The following is a 14305-nucleotide window of genomic DNA, read 5'->3' as shown; positions in this document are numbered from 1 at the left end:
CTCTCTCTTGTACTAGTTTGAGACAGAGTGAGCCTGAATTTGAATTCCTTATGTCTTTCCCTGTTTTTGTGCCTGTCTGTAGTTTGTGGTAACTGTTGTATCTGTTATCTGTTGTGTGTATCTGGACCGCTTGGCTTTAGTTCCATCTGATGTGTTGTGCGTGTTTTGGTTCCATGTCTGCGCCAGTCACTGCTGTGTCTGTTCCTGTGACCAAGAAAGGGGCTTGCTCTGTGTTAATTGAAAAGCACAGAGGACATGTTATGGAAAAGTAATAAGAGATTCTTTGTAAGGATTTTTCAAAGGGAAGAACTGACTTACTGACTCCAGTTGATCCAGAAGGGGTAACCCAAACTGCAAACATATGTTATCAGCCTACCTGAACACGCTTTTCACGTATTTATGGGATTTTGTTTACTTGTTTTAGTCTGTTTTCAACTTTGGGCTACTTTCAGGAAATGATATCACAACACAGACATGCATTATACTGTCTTAGCAGCATGGGACTGTACATAAATATAATAGTAAATCTATGAATTTATCTTAGTTTGAAAAACTTATTAGATGGGAAATATGTATAGTAGCTTACATTGTTGTCTTAGAGGCTAGTTAAACTTAAATAGGCTGAGTATACCCTAAAATAGAAAGTCAAGTCCAGAGTCAAATGATCTCAAAGAATATCATTATCTTTCTTTCAGATATGTCAAAAGTTCAGTCTTTTTGGGATCAAGAGATACGTTCAGAAAAATGTACCAGCACAATATGTGTCAAAACAGTTTCTGAACAATGTACATAGAGCACATCTGACTGGATCTGTAAAAGAAATAGGAAAGAACTCAAGTATTCTTATTTTTACATGATATTATTTCACACACACACACACACACACACACACACACACACACACACACACACACATCAACCAGAAAATTGTGTACCTGACAAAAACATTTATCAAAGTAGCAGGATGCAAATTAGACACACAAAAGTGAGTAACTTTCCTGAACGTAAACTACAAACCTATGAAGAAAGAAATCAGGGAATGAATATGATTCAAATATCCTCAAAATATATCTTGGAAGAAATTTTATCAAAGAAGTGAAAGATATTTACAATGATATTCAGTTGTTCATCTTTAGAACTTATTTGGTTAGATATTTTTTCCCAACTGGACACAAGATAGAGTCACGTGAGCAGATAGAACATTAATTTAGAAAACATCTCTATCATATTGTCCTAAAGGCAAGCCTGTGAGTATTTCCTTGATTGGTAATTGTTATATAAGGGTCTACCACCAAGGTAGTACCATTCCTGGGCAGGCGGTCCTTGGGTGTATAAGAAAGCAAATCAAGCAACCCAGGTGTTCAAGTCTGTAAGCAATGTTTCTCCATGGTCTTTGTTTCACTTCCTGCCTCCAGGTTCCTTGAATTTCCACCTTCAGGTTGCTTGAGTTCCCAGCCCAATTTCCCTCTGTGAAGGAAAATAATGTGGAAGTAGAAGACATATAAACGACTACTTTACCAATTTCAATGTGGCCATTTATTTTTATCCTAGGAATATTAGCTAAACCAAGACATTATTAGAATTTCAAATTTAATGTATTAAAATAGAATTTTATATAGATGGAAGATTATGGAATACTAGATACATTTTACAAGGGATGGGGGCCATCTTCATCTCTCAGAAGCTTTTAAATCCATAATTATGATTCCATATAATTTTTATTGTCTCTTTTGAACTTTACAAGATTCCAATAATTTTTACTATTGTAAATATGAACTTCTTGGGTTAGAGAGATGGTTCAGTATTTAAGATCACTCTTTGTTCTTACAGGAGCCTCAAATTGTATAACTCACTCCAGCATTTCGTGATTCAATTCTAACTACAGTGGTAGTTATGGCACGCCATTGGGATGGATTATATTCCCATATTGTGGGCCAAAATAAAGCATTTCCACTTTAAGGGTCTGTAAACATGAAGTTGGTATCAGGAAGAAGAAAGACAAGCAATATGGATAAGTGGTACAAGGGGCAAGGTTATAGCTTTGATAAACATGGTAAACATGGCAGCAGTTGGGAAGAACTTGTTACAGTGTGCTAGAAAGTATGCTGAAGATAAAATTATCTTTTGGCAGGTCTTTATTTTAGAAGCTTGGAAAACCAGCTACTGAAAGAAAATAGTAGAGAGAAGTTAGTAGAGAGCTCTTCAGGGGGTCTTCAGGGGAAATAAAAACTACTCCATGAAACTGAAAATTTATCTTTTCATTAATATATTTGTCAAGAATCTCGCTTCATTCTGCTCATGTTATGTGTTTAGGTAAAGTTGAGTTTAAAGATAATGAACTAATTTATTTGGAATAAGAAATTTCAGGACAATTGAACATTTGCTATATTTTATTGTGCATGCCATAGTCTTCAGTGAAAGAGAGCAGAAAATTGGGTAAAACATAATTTTTAAAAGTGTAATTTGTCAAGTAAGAAAAGAGCTGTCTAGATAAATTTCACAGCAAGATGTGTGCTTAAAAAAGGAGTGACATTTGCTAAAGAGAAGCATCCTTCTCTAAACTGTGATAATGGCAAATTAGACCTAAGGACATGACTCCCACCCATGAAAGGCTCCAACACAGGGAAAAGTGAACTTATTTGAAAGAAGAGAGTGTGATCTCAGGATACATCTGAAGGAGTGTGCTGTTCCTGGAAAGAATTCACATGAAAGTGCTTCCCCCTTTTCAGGACACACTCATATATTTGTGAGACAAGCATGAGGTTCAGGCCACATCTGGAAGTGTCAGGTAATGTCAGCAGTATTATATATCTGGTATCATATTTGTAGTTATGAATGATGTAAGATCTTGGGGCTCACAGAGTCTTGCCCCCAATTTTCTCTTAAAGTCTAAATCCTAGCAATAGACACAGGAGTTGGGTTGGAGCACCCCAAGCCCTTACAGCTGTGAAGGTGAAGCCTTAATGGCAATGGAGATAACAGAGTACAGGGATTCCAGGCCATATGATACAGGCAGACCAAATTTCAAGCTTGGGGTAGAGATGATTCCCAAGGTGGGCAGTGTCTCTGTGATGGTCAACAGAGTTGGAATAGTTGAGCTACCAAATCCCTTTAAGCTCCATGCTTTCAATACAAATCAAGATAATAGGGACGTGCATCAGCAGGATTAGTAATTTGCTCTACTAGGTTGAGTTCTATGATTCTTTGTTGTGCCCTCAGTGCTCCCTTAAATGTGGGAAATATGTATCTTGATTTAATTTCACAGAGCTCACACTTAAGAATTTCTCAAGATATCATTTTCTGCTTGCTAGGAAATAAAGTATTATCAGAAAGTATTAAACTATGTATATGCACAAAACAAAATAAAACAACAACAACAACAACAACAACAAAACCAATTAATTCCTCAGGAGCTGTGGGCCCTGCATTCTTGAATACTGGCCTATCAGGTGAGATATACATACCCACTGGTGCACTGATGACATGAATGTTTGAAGGCTAATAAACACATCCAAATACTATTTGAGACCTGCTCCATGGGAGAGGAACACATACTTAGTACCTTATTCCAGTTAAAACCTCTGAAGAAGGATGTCACAGACCATAGACAAGAATAAACAGCTGTTGTTTATCTAAAAGAACACAATCACAGGCCTCCATATCTACGCACTAGAGTATCTTATAACTGGTGAGAGAAGCTCCCTTTTGCATTGTGTTGTGATAGACACACATAACTCTGCCAAGAACAGAGTGTATGGCTATCCAAAACTTATCTAAAACTAGTACCTGATTCTAGAACTGCGAAACATCTTGGAAGAAAAGGGCAGAGGCAATGTGAAAATAGAGTGTTCAGAAATAGTGTTATGAAATTCTGTCTTCTGTACAAGACATAGCCACTGCAATTTTTAAAATATAGAACCTGTGGATACCTGCACAAGACCAAAACAAAATTGGACCCTTCAACATTGCATCATGGATAGAGGAGGGACTCATGAGTGCCCACTCCTCACCAAGGAGCTATTGACAGTCAAAGCTCCTGAGATAGGTGTATCATTTTTTTTTCAGTTATACAGACATAGGGAAATTGAACATAATAATCCTCTACTGATTTTCATAAAAGCAACCCTAATATCATTGGGTCAAAAGTAAAAGACAGGAATATAGAAGGACTATTTGGAAAGAAGGTAGTCACCAGGATGGGAAAGGGATAAGAAACAGTGATGTGTGGCTATTATGATACATCATACATATTTGTGAAATCATCAAAAAAGAAAAAAAGAAAATGAAACAAAAGATTCATAGAGGAAATAGAGACGTTGCTATTCATACTGGCCACACCAGTTTCTCCACAGAACAGTTCATATTATTCCCTCTTTTTTTTGTAAGTTTTATTTATTTATTATGTATACAGTGTTCTGCCTACATGTATGCCTGTACTGCAGGCCAGAAGAGGGCACCAAAACACATAGATGGTTGTGAGCCACCATGTGGTTGTTGGGAATTGAACTCAAAACCTCTGGAAGAACAGCCAGTGCTCTTACCCTCTGAGTTATCTCTCCAGCCCTCATATTATTCTTATAGATTAATTGATAGACCCTATGTCAAAACTCATCTGTTACATTGGGTGAACATATAGGAATTTAACTTAAATTCTACCCATCAATACAGTATCCTATCCATTATACAACTCTTCTGTTCCTTGACATGATGCTACACGAAAACATCAATAAAATCTCCCAAAGAATTTTCTCAGGATGAATTTTGGTGTAAATATAAATACAAAAACCCTACCTAGTAAAAAAAAAAAGTATACAATATTGTATCTCAGCCACTTATGGGGCACAAAATTGTTCAAACCCCAGGGGAGCGAAGAGCAAGTCCCAGAGGCAGAGCACCTCTCAGGGAACCCACATTAAATTCTAGTTGCAATTAAGGAGGGATTTTTGGCTCTATTTTTGCCTTTATCCTTAAAATGTGACTAAGACTACATGAAATGAACATGGCTACCATTCTCCATCTTCATTGGTATAGCTCTTAGACTGGAAAGAAGCGTTGGCTACAAACATTGTCTTTTGGTCACCACTGAATGGACTACCACAATAGGGAAGAAGAGCTGCCTGTCTCCTAATTTTTCATCAAAATATCACATGGTAAGACTCATAAAGACTCATTTTTACACTTTCAGAGATGGGTTTTTGATTGTGAAAGGGCATGTTAAAATTTGTTTGGTGAATTCTGCTTCACAATGATAGGAAGAGCCAACATCGAAGGATCAAAAAGCGATGTCGCTATGAACGCTTGGCCACCACAAGCCAGTTATCCCTGTGGTAACTTTGTTTGTTTTATTTTTGCTCAGGCTCTTGTGTGGTTAATGAAAACATTGAGGGTTTTGCTTCATAACTGGGTTCTTCAGGGTATTATATACATCTATCTACCTTACTCACAATGCTGATTTTATGACCCCAAACCAGGCATACAGAATATAGTAAACGTGATATACAAGAAGCCCAAAAAACAGCCTTTAAAAGTAGTAACTGCCCAAGTGCCCAATAAATAGCAGTTGTTAGAGAGTGGAGACTTTTCTTTCTTCTGCTTCCTTCTTTCCTTCCTTCCCCTATCTCCTTCCTGTCCTCCTCCTCTCTCTCCCTCCTCTTAATAATGTCCCTTGCCTGCTTTCTTGCTTAGCATTTTTCTTCCTTCTCTTTCACTCTTAATTTCTTCATGCTTAATGTAATGAAGCATTTTTCACCTTTTCATCTTTATACAGAAATCAAGTAATGTACAAAGCATTAATACTTTGCATTTTATATTATCTTTGCAATAATACTTTACTTGTTTTTCCTAGTGCATATTCAGCTATGGTGAGTAAAAATGACCTTTCCTATGTTTGGACATAAATGTGGTACGCTTTGAGATTGAATAAGCACGACTGGTCATGGTACATTGAAGTGCTGTACTAAACTCTGTACAATATTGCAAACAAATATAAAATGGTCTTTTTACATTGCTACATAGTAACACATGGTTCAGGAAACACATTATGGTCACAGAAGGGCACAAAATAAATGATGTGAATTAAGAACACTTAATTTCCTCCAACACTAGGTTTCTACCTCAGGAAAATCTTAGATGAAGTTCAGAACAGCTGTAGTGCTTTAGTCCTGGCCTGATCCCTTAAAACTGTTCAAATCCAAGGCTACAGAGAGAAACCTTGTCTCAAAAGAAAAAATCCAAAGAAAAAAACCCTAAAAAACAGTGTTCAAATCACCAAGACATCAAAAGATAAGTTTCTGAATCTGTTTTGAAGGAGGTGATAGGATTCAGGGAAAAGTCCTTTCCCCTACATTTCAGAAATAGAAAGACAAGGAGTATTTAGACATTTAGAGGATAGCAGAGCAATCATGAAGAGGAAAAGCAGTAGTTACCCAAAGAGAAAGTATTTCCTGGAGAGTTGCTGAGAGGAGTTTCAATAGCGACAGATATAAGTAAACAATATTTTATTGATACTTAACTGTCTGAAATAAGAATATGACTGTCTTATGAAACTTACCACCTAGATATTTTAAGTAAGATTATAATATCATTGATGATAACAGTAGTTCGTTTGAAATATATGTAAATCAACTACCTAGAATAATATTTCTGCTAATCTCTCTGATAGTTTTGCATGTTATTCACACTTTACATTAACAAAGTAATTTTCTTATCTATGTATTGATTGGATGTGCTCCAGCGGTTCAATTGTTGAGTGCATGGTGCTTATATACACAGATTAGCATGATAATTAGCTTTAATGCTATCAAGGATGGGAAGGGAATAGTGGGGTAATGTGCACAGCAGAGTACATGGAGGAACTCTTCCCAATGTCACTCCTCAAGGAGATGGCACAGAGGCCACAGCTCCTTTTGTGATAAGGAAAAGATCAAGAACAACCTTTGGATATTCAACTACATGACTTTTAGGGGTAAAAAAGGGCATGGGATGTTTCAGGAGAAACATTGGCAGAGTCAGTTGGTCCTTACATAAAAAATATGGATTTGAAATTCAAGATTATATGGTGATGGAAGAGGGTTGTCTCAGCATTATGGCCATTTAAGATAAGATTATAATTGCTCAGAACATTAATGTGAAATGTTACATTGTAAGCATAGAAGTTCACTACTATGGTGAATGACCTACAAACCTCACAACCTTTTCAGAACTTCAAAGAAAATTAATTTTGTGGATTTTAATTTTGATGATTAAAATATTTTATGATATTAGCATCTTATATATTATAAGATTTATATAATTGCATAATTCACTTCTACACTGTAAAATGTAGTAAAACTATCACTAAATGGTCATGAAATTTTCCTTGAATTTCTGATGTAACTCACTAAAAAAATGCTTCACAATTGAGATCTTCATGTTACTAGTGTTTCATTAATAGTATGATGTGATAGTGAGTTGTACTTTCCTTATCTACAAATCAACCCTGTTTCGAGCGTTTTAGATATTTCTCTGTTCCAACTTGACAATGGATCATCGTCTCATTTCATTTTTAGAATATACAATGAAGACTGAGTTTACTAATACAAAGATAAACAGACTTGTGGTTTTGAGATACTTCCTGATGTGTTTTCTAAAACTACTACTGGAATAAACCAATTTTATTTTAATTGATGTAACTTTTAAAAAACATATTTGAAAAGACATTTGTCTTTTGAGTGATTCAGTTTTCACATCACCATGTATTACAGATCTTTAAAATAATCATAAAATAAATACTCATATGTCCCTTACAAAGTGTAGTCTGCAGAATATCGTGTTACAAAACTGTGGATTTGTCTAGGTGTAATGGTGAAATGTTTTAATTCCAGGTTTTGACTGTAGAGGAGTTTAAGATCACCCTAACCTAAATGGTAAGTTTAAGCCCAGCCTTATCTACCTTAGACCTTGTCAATTCCCCACCAAAGTAAATAAGTATCAATTCATTTTTCATGGACCCAAATCTTATAGTCTGTTAGGTTTTTCCCCCCTGTGGTAAATAACATATTTCACTGAAGCTTGGTTTTTGTTGTTGTTTTGTTTTTTTTAAGAGTGATCCATTTTCCTTCTACTTACCAGAGTATTTAGTCCAATTTTAATATACTTTCAGTTTTTCTATACATTTAAAAAATTGATACATGTATGCAATTGAACATGATCCTATCTGCCCTCATTCAACTCTTCAAGTCCTCCCAAATAAAATGCAATACACCTCTTACGACATTATGATTCTCTTGTTTTTTTTTTTTTGTTTTTTGTTTTGTTTTCTTTTGATAATTCACCGTATCAAGGTAGTGTTGCCCATATGCACATGAGTGTGGTCCTAGACAGTGAAACACAGGAACTCTACCAGTATCCAGAACCTCAGAATTGTCCCGTGTAGGACTGATCACTTACTCTTTCATCCTCAGCACATTTGATTGTGACCTAATTTAAGATAAACACAAATAAGATGGAACAGAAGGTTCCATCATATCACTTACATGGATTTGCTTGATTCTGATACACAGCTTTATTCTGCATGCAGTAGTCAAGATTATGAAGAAAACTCAATACATTTGTCTAATCTGAACAACAAATTTTATTTATTTTAGCTTAATTTTCAATCAATCATTTCAGAGCTGACCTTGGGTTAGGCCAATTATCTTTTAAATGATTTATAATCCATTACCCTTATAATAATAAAACCAAACCCTGCTATAACTTTCAGTAGATAGTTTAACACAAATTTTAGAAATTGTTTTCTTGGAAATATGGTGGCACTATTTTGTTTGTAACTAGTGATCCTTTTAAATAGGACATGAAAGAAGCTGAAATTTACCTAATTTTTAGATGAATATAGGGTGTGGTAGTTTGGATGTAATTGGCCCCCATAATCTCATAGGGATGACACTATTGGGTGATGTGGCTTTGTTGGAGTGTTTACGAGCTTGTTGAGGAAATGTGTCACTGTGGGGCCTTGAGGTTTCCTATGCTCAGGATACTACTGAGTGTTTGAGTTGACTTCTTGTTGCTTACAAGATGTAGTACTCTCCCCTCCAGTACCACATCTGCCTACAAGCTGCCATGCTCCCTGCCATGATAATAATGGAATGAATTCTGAAACTGCAAGCGAACCATCCCAATTAAATATCTTTCCTCATAAGAGTTGCCGTGATCATAGTGTCTCTTCACAGCAATAAAAACCCTAACTAAGACACAGGGCTTGTTTTCCTTTCAAGCTCCTACTCCACTTGGTGCTCTCTTTGGGAAGGCTACCTGAAGCAAAATGCTGCCCCGTAAGTCTTGTTGATCTCCTTCCTATAAGGAGAATTTACAGAAGTGAAAGCTGAGCTTTCTGGAACTTCAGGAACATCAGGTAACCTAATTCAGGACTTAGTAAAAGAGGGTTCAGGATTTAAGCACAAGTCTAATGAATTTAAAGTAAGTGTTTTATACCATCCCTTGTATATTCTCTCTCTCTCTCTCTCTCTCTCTCTCTCTCTCTCTCTCTCTCTCTCTCTCTGTTTACTTGAGTCTTTTAATTTTTTGTTAAAATAAACTTGTATCATTTTTTTCCTCTTTCCTTCCTCCAACTCCTCACACTTTCCCACACAGCCCTCCTATGAGCCCACCTTTAAACCTTCTGGAGATTCACTGCAAGTATAAAGCCTTGTGACTTTATATTCCTTGAAGTCCTTTGTTCACCCTGCTTTAGTCTTCATAATCTTTGTGGATGAGCATTCAAGTTGCTAATAAACATGTTTTATAGTAAAGTCACATAATCTTTAGCCATATTTCTAATATAATAGTATTTGCTTAATAGACAAGGTTGAATTTTTAAGATTTATTTCTTTAGATGTAAGTATGCTGGGAAATGACCCAGATCTTCTGGGATAGCAGCAAGTACTCTGAAATGTTGGCCCATCCTCTCCAACACCTACACAAGCTTCAATTTTAAATAATTGACAAACAAGTATCGAGAGTTTAACTTATATTCAGCTATTTTTCATCACTTCTGATATATATGGTTTTCAGTAATTTTCAAGTGTTGGCGGTTGGCTTATCCTTTACTCTGCTGCCATTTTCAAGATGCCTTATTAACACACAAACAAAATAAGAAGATTCTTTAAGTTTTAAAGAGAATGGGAGACCACAGAAAGACCAACTGAAGTTCTCATTGAGAAAAAAAATCTCACTCTTCACCCTGTTGATGTGTGGAAAAAGGAAGCAGCCAGCCTCTTAAAAACAAAAACAAAACACTTATTATCTTTTGTTGTTTAAACTTTCCATTTTAGTTATGATTTTTCATAAAAATAGCAACAATAACCCATGCCACATATTTTTGACTAAGGCCTATGTCTTGAGCAGTTACTAATTTTTGCATTAGTTTCATTTAGTTGTCATGAAAATATAATTATTTTGAAGATAATGAATAATTATCTGACAAGAAGTAAGGAAAATTTTAACTCTTTAATAGTTGTATCATGTGTAATACTAAACACTGGCCCACATACCTTTTTTAAAAATGAAGATTAGATTAGTTAGTTTGAATTTTTATTCCTACCTCATAGTTTGAAACACAGTTTAAAATGTAGTTAGGATTTTCTGGAGTGTTCCAAGGTGCCTTCATTTCTTCTTCTGTTGGTACATAAAATTCTGATCCAGTTATTTTCTGTAGGTTCTATGGCACTGCCTCATTCAATGCAGATAGCAACACAATTAATAAATTATAAAATATTGCATATAGGTATGTGATTTCAAATATTGTCCAATACTCCATTTCAAAAAGTCCTTTGAGAATTATTAAATTTGAACCTTCAAAGATAAACTATTCTCTACCATTTTCTAACACACATAGTTTCTGCTACAATATTTAAAATATATCTGAAGTATCCAATAGTTTGTTTTTCTTTCCATTTTACCAGATATTCAACAATGCACTACAAAATATCTTAATATTCTGTTTTAAAGGGTAATAAAAGCTAGTGAAGATATTTCTGCAAAAGAATGGACCAATTTGTTGATGCGGATATTGCAAATTAAATGAAACAATCTATTTTCATTATTTCAGGTTGATGTGAACAGACTTTACTTTATCTTCCTCTTGAAAATCATGCAAAACCAGAGCTTTGTCACTGAGTTCATACTCCTGGGACTTTCACAGAATCCAAAAGTTGAGAAAATACTATTTGTTGTATTTTTGTTGCTCTATCTTACAACTATTGGGGGCAACATGACGATTGTGGTGACCATTGTATGGAGCCCTGCACTGCTGGGTTCCCCCATGTACTTCTTCTTGGCATTCCTGTCCTTATTGGATGCATGTGTGTCTTCTATTGTCACACCCAAGATGATTGTAGATTTATTCTATAAGAGAAAGACGATCTCCTTTGAATGCTGCATGACACAAGTGTTTGCTGTCCACTTCTTCAGTGCAGTGGAGGTGATCATCCTGGCGGCCATGGCCTATGACCGCTATGTGGCCATTTGCAAGCCCTTGCACTACTCTTCCATTATGAGCAGGAGGGTCTGTGGCACTCTGGTAGGGGTTGCCTGGGCAGGGGGCTTCTTACATTCTATTATACAAATTATATTCACTTTGCAATTGCCCTTCTGTGGACCCAATTTTATTGATCATTTCATATGTGACTTGTTCCCATTGCTGAAGCTGGCCTGCACGGACACACGCATTTTCATCATTTTGGTGTTTGCCAACAGTGGGTCTATCTGCATCATTATCTTCTCCTTTTTGCTTGTATCCTATGGTGTCATCTTGTTCTCTCTGAGAGCCCACAGTTCTGAAGGGCGACGTAAAGCTCTCTCCACCTGTGGATCCCATATTACTGTTGTGGTTTTGTTCTTTGTTCCATGCATATTAATATATGCACGACCTACATCCCCATTCTCTTTGGAGAAAAATGTATTTATATTTGCTGATGTCTTGACACCATTGCTCAATCCTATGGTTTATACATTCAGGAATAAGGAAATGAAAAATGCTATCAGAAAAATGTGGAGGAGTTTTATAGTGGTTCCTGATGCATACTAAAACAGTAAATAAATTAATTCAAGAGATGATTCTGTTGGAGAAACAAAACCTGTACTGTGTAACCATAGAACTTTATTTGTATCCCCATTGTGATGTCTAGAGCCAAGTATGGCACTGCACTTTTAACCCATTGCTAGTATTGCTGAAACACATAGGATGCAGTTGAACGTTGAAAGGCAAATCTATCAGAAACCCAGAAAGTTCCAGGTTCATTTCCTGACCTTGTCCAAGGAAATAAGACAGAGTAAAGTAGATAAAGATACTCAACTCCCTTTTCTTCAGTCTAACGCTCTCCCAACTGAGCTATTTCGGCAGCGTTCAACTCCCTTTTCTTGACCTTCATGCACTGGTAGTGACGCCCCCAACTTTATCAAGTGCATAAATACACACCTGCAGAGAGAGAGAGAGAGAGAGAGAGAGAGAGAGAGAGAGAGAGAGAGAGAGAGAGAGAGAGAGAAGAGAGAATATGTACACATAAGCATAAGCACACAATCTAAGCTAAATCATATCTAGGAACAATATAAAAAAGAGGACACATAAAGGTTATAAGAATAAGAGGACCAGGACTCATGATGCTAGATTTTGTCTTCTTAGCATAACTGTTATGTTGCACCCATGTAATATTAGAAAGAGAGTTGCTTAAAACAAACTCGAATAATGACAACACCAATGACATATCATATAAATGTGAATAGGGTAAACTTTACAAGGTCACATCATCTGTTGGGAGTGCAAAAAGCAATTTTACCCAGAAACAAACCCTTTATTATGTTATCTAAACCCAAGTGGTCAGCTTTAACACATTTATGTATGAACGATACTTAATAGACTCATTAGGATAAATAACTGATGAAGACATAAGAAATGGTCATGAATTTGAGATGGAGAGGAGGGGAAGAGTTTGATGGATAGAAATGACATAGAGTACCCATGTAAGAAATTTTCAAAAAAAATTAAAAAAAAAAGACTAAAGAAATCAATATTTACATGGACATGCACTTTATAATTTACTCATATAGAAAGAGATTGCATTATTAAATAGAGAATGCATTATTAGGAGTAAAAAATTAGTTTTTGTGCTCATACTTTTTGTGAATTGATTGTTCATTATTGCTGTATTAAATTAAAGACATTTACATTTTATGTTCTTACAAGTCTAATGAAATGTTGAAAGACATTTTAATATTAAAATGTTTCCTATTCACATTATTTGTTAAAATGTTGAAAAATAAATATGTATTTTAAGTATGGAAAAACATAATGAGAAAAAATAAAATAAAAATGGGTTTCTGGGTATTATTGAGAGGTCTCAGAACCTAGAAATACAGATAAAGGGCCATAAACAGAAACTTAAATGCAGCTGTTCCTGTGTCATTTGAGTTTGTTTTTAAAAGTAGGTCCATTAGTATTTAATTCACAATCTGAGTTATAGTTTGAACTTATTGATAGATAAAATATGAACATCTATACAATGTTATAAGGCAAAGGACTTATGGTTAGACAGGTCAGAGTACTTGGAGACAACCTAAAAATTTTATTATGTAAAACTGACATAATATTAAAATGACTCCCAGTGACTTACTGTTATACCCATAGGCTAAGGCACTACACAACTTTAACAGAGCAGCTTTTATTCACAGTCGATGGTGATCAACACATAGATCTACACCTGGCCAAGTGCAGAGAACAAGAAACTGAAAAAAATTCAGTTCTACAGGGAACATGTACCACAGCCCTCCATCCAAAGACTCAGGGATCATTTTGGAAGAAGGGCCAGAAAGACAGTAAAAGCCAGAGGTACTAGATTACTGCAAGGAAACAGTGCCTTCTGAATACAGTGTGGTAGATGCATATAAACACACACACACACACACACACACACACACTCATGTGCACGTGTGTGTGTGTGTGTGTGTGTGTGTGTGTGTGTGTGTGTGTGTGTGTGTTTAAGGGAATGGAGTATGGAACCTGGAAGAGTAGAGGCTAAGAAAATAGATATGTTCTAAACTTATTGCACAAAAATTTATAAGTATAATAGAAAAATAAATTTTTAGAAACATCATCAATGTAAAGCTGAGAATTACACTGTGTATACATATCTTCTAGGAGGCAATATTAACTTACTTTTTATTTTAAAGAATGAAGAGGCCCACTATGCTCCTCCAAGACTTTCCACATACTACAAGCTAAGTATGCTCATACCACCCCATTTGTCCTGTTTTCTGGGGTATTCTTTCCCTGCCC

General features: G+C 35.7%; 1 protein-coding gene across 1 annotated transcript in view; it reads left to right on the top strand.

Annotated features, from left to right (window-relative positions):
- Positions 1–13927, top strand: part of LOC121829088 (olfactory receptor 4C15-like) — a 39941-nt gene extending 26014 nt beyond the window's left edge. Inside the window, exons 2-4 of the mRNA XM_076569854.1 lie at positions 7863–7904; positions 9252–9388; positions 11084–13927. Of these exons, the coding sequence (XP_076425969.1) occupies positions 11126–12061 (936 nt within the window). The 5' untranslated portion in view covers positions 7863–7904; positions 9252–9388; positions 11084–11125 and the 3' untranslated portion in view covers positions 12062–13927. The remainder of the gene's footprint in view (positions 1–7862; positions 7905–9251; positions 9389–11083) is intronic.
- The last annotated feature ends 378 nt before the right edge of the window (positions 13928–14305 follow it).

The sequence above is a fragment of the Peromyscus maniculatus genome, chromosome 4 (assembly GCF_049852395.1).
Source record: "Peromyscus maniculatus bairdii isolate BWxNUB_F1_BW_parent chromosome 4, HU_Pman_BW_mat_3.1, whole genome shotgun sequence".
In the NCBI taxonomy this organism is placed as follows: domain Eukaryota; kingdom Metazoa; phylum Chordata; class Mammalia; order Rodentia; family Cricetidae; genus Peromyscus; species Peromyscus maniculatus.
Note: the sequence above shows the minus strand (reverse complement) of the source record. Positions and strands in the feature narration are given on the sequence as shown.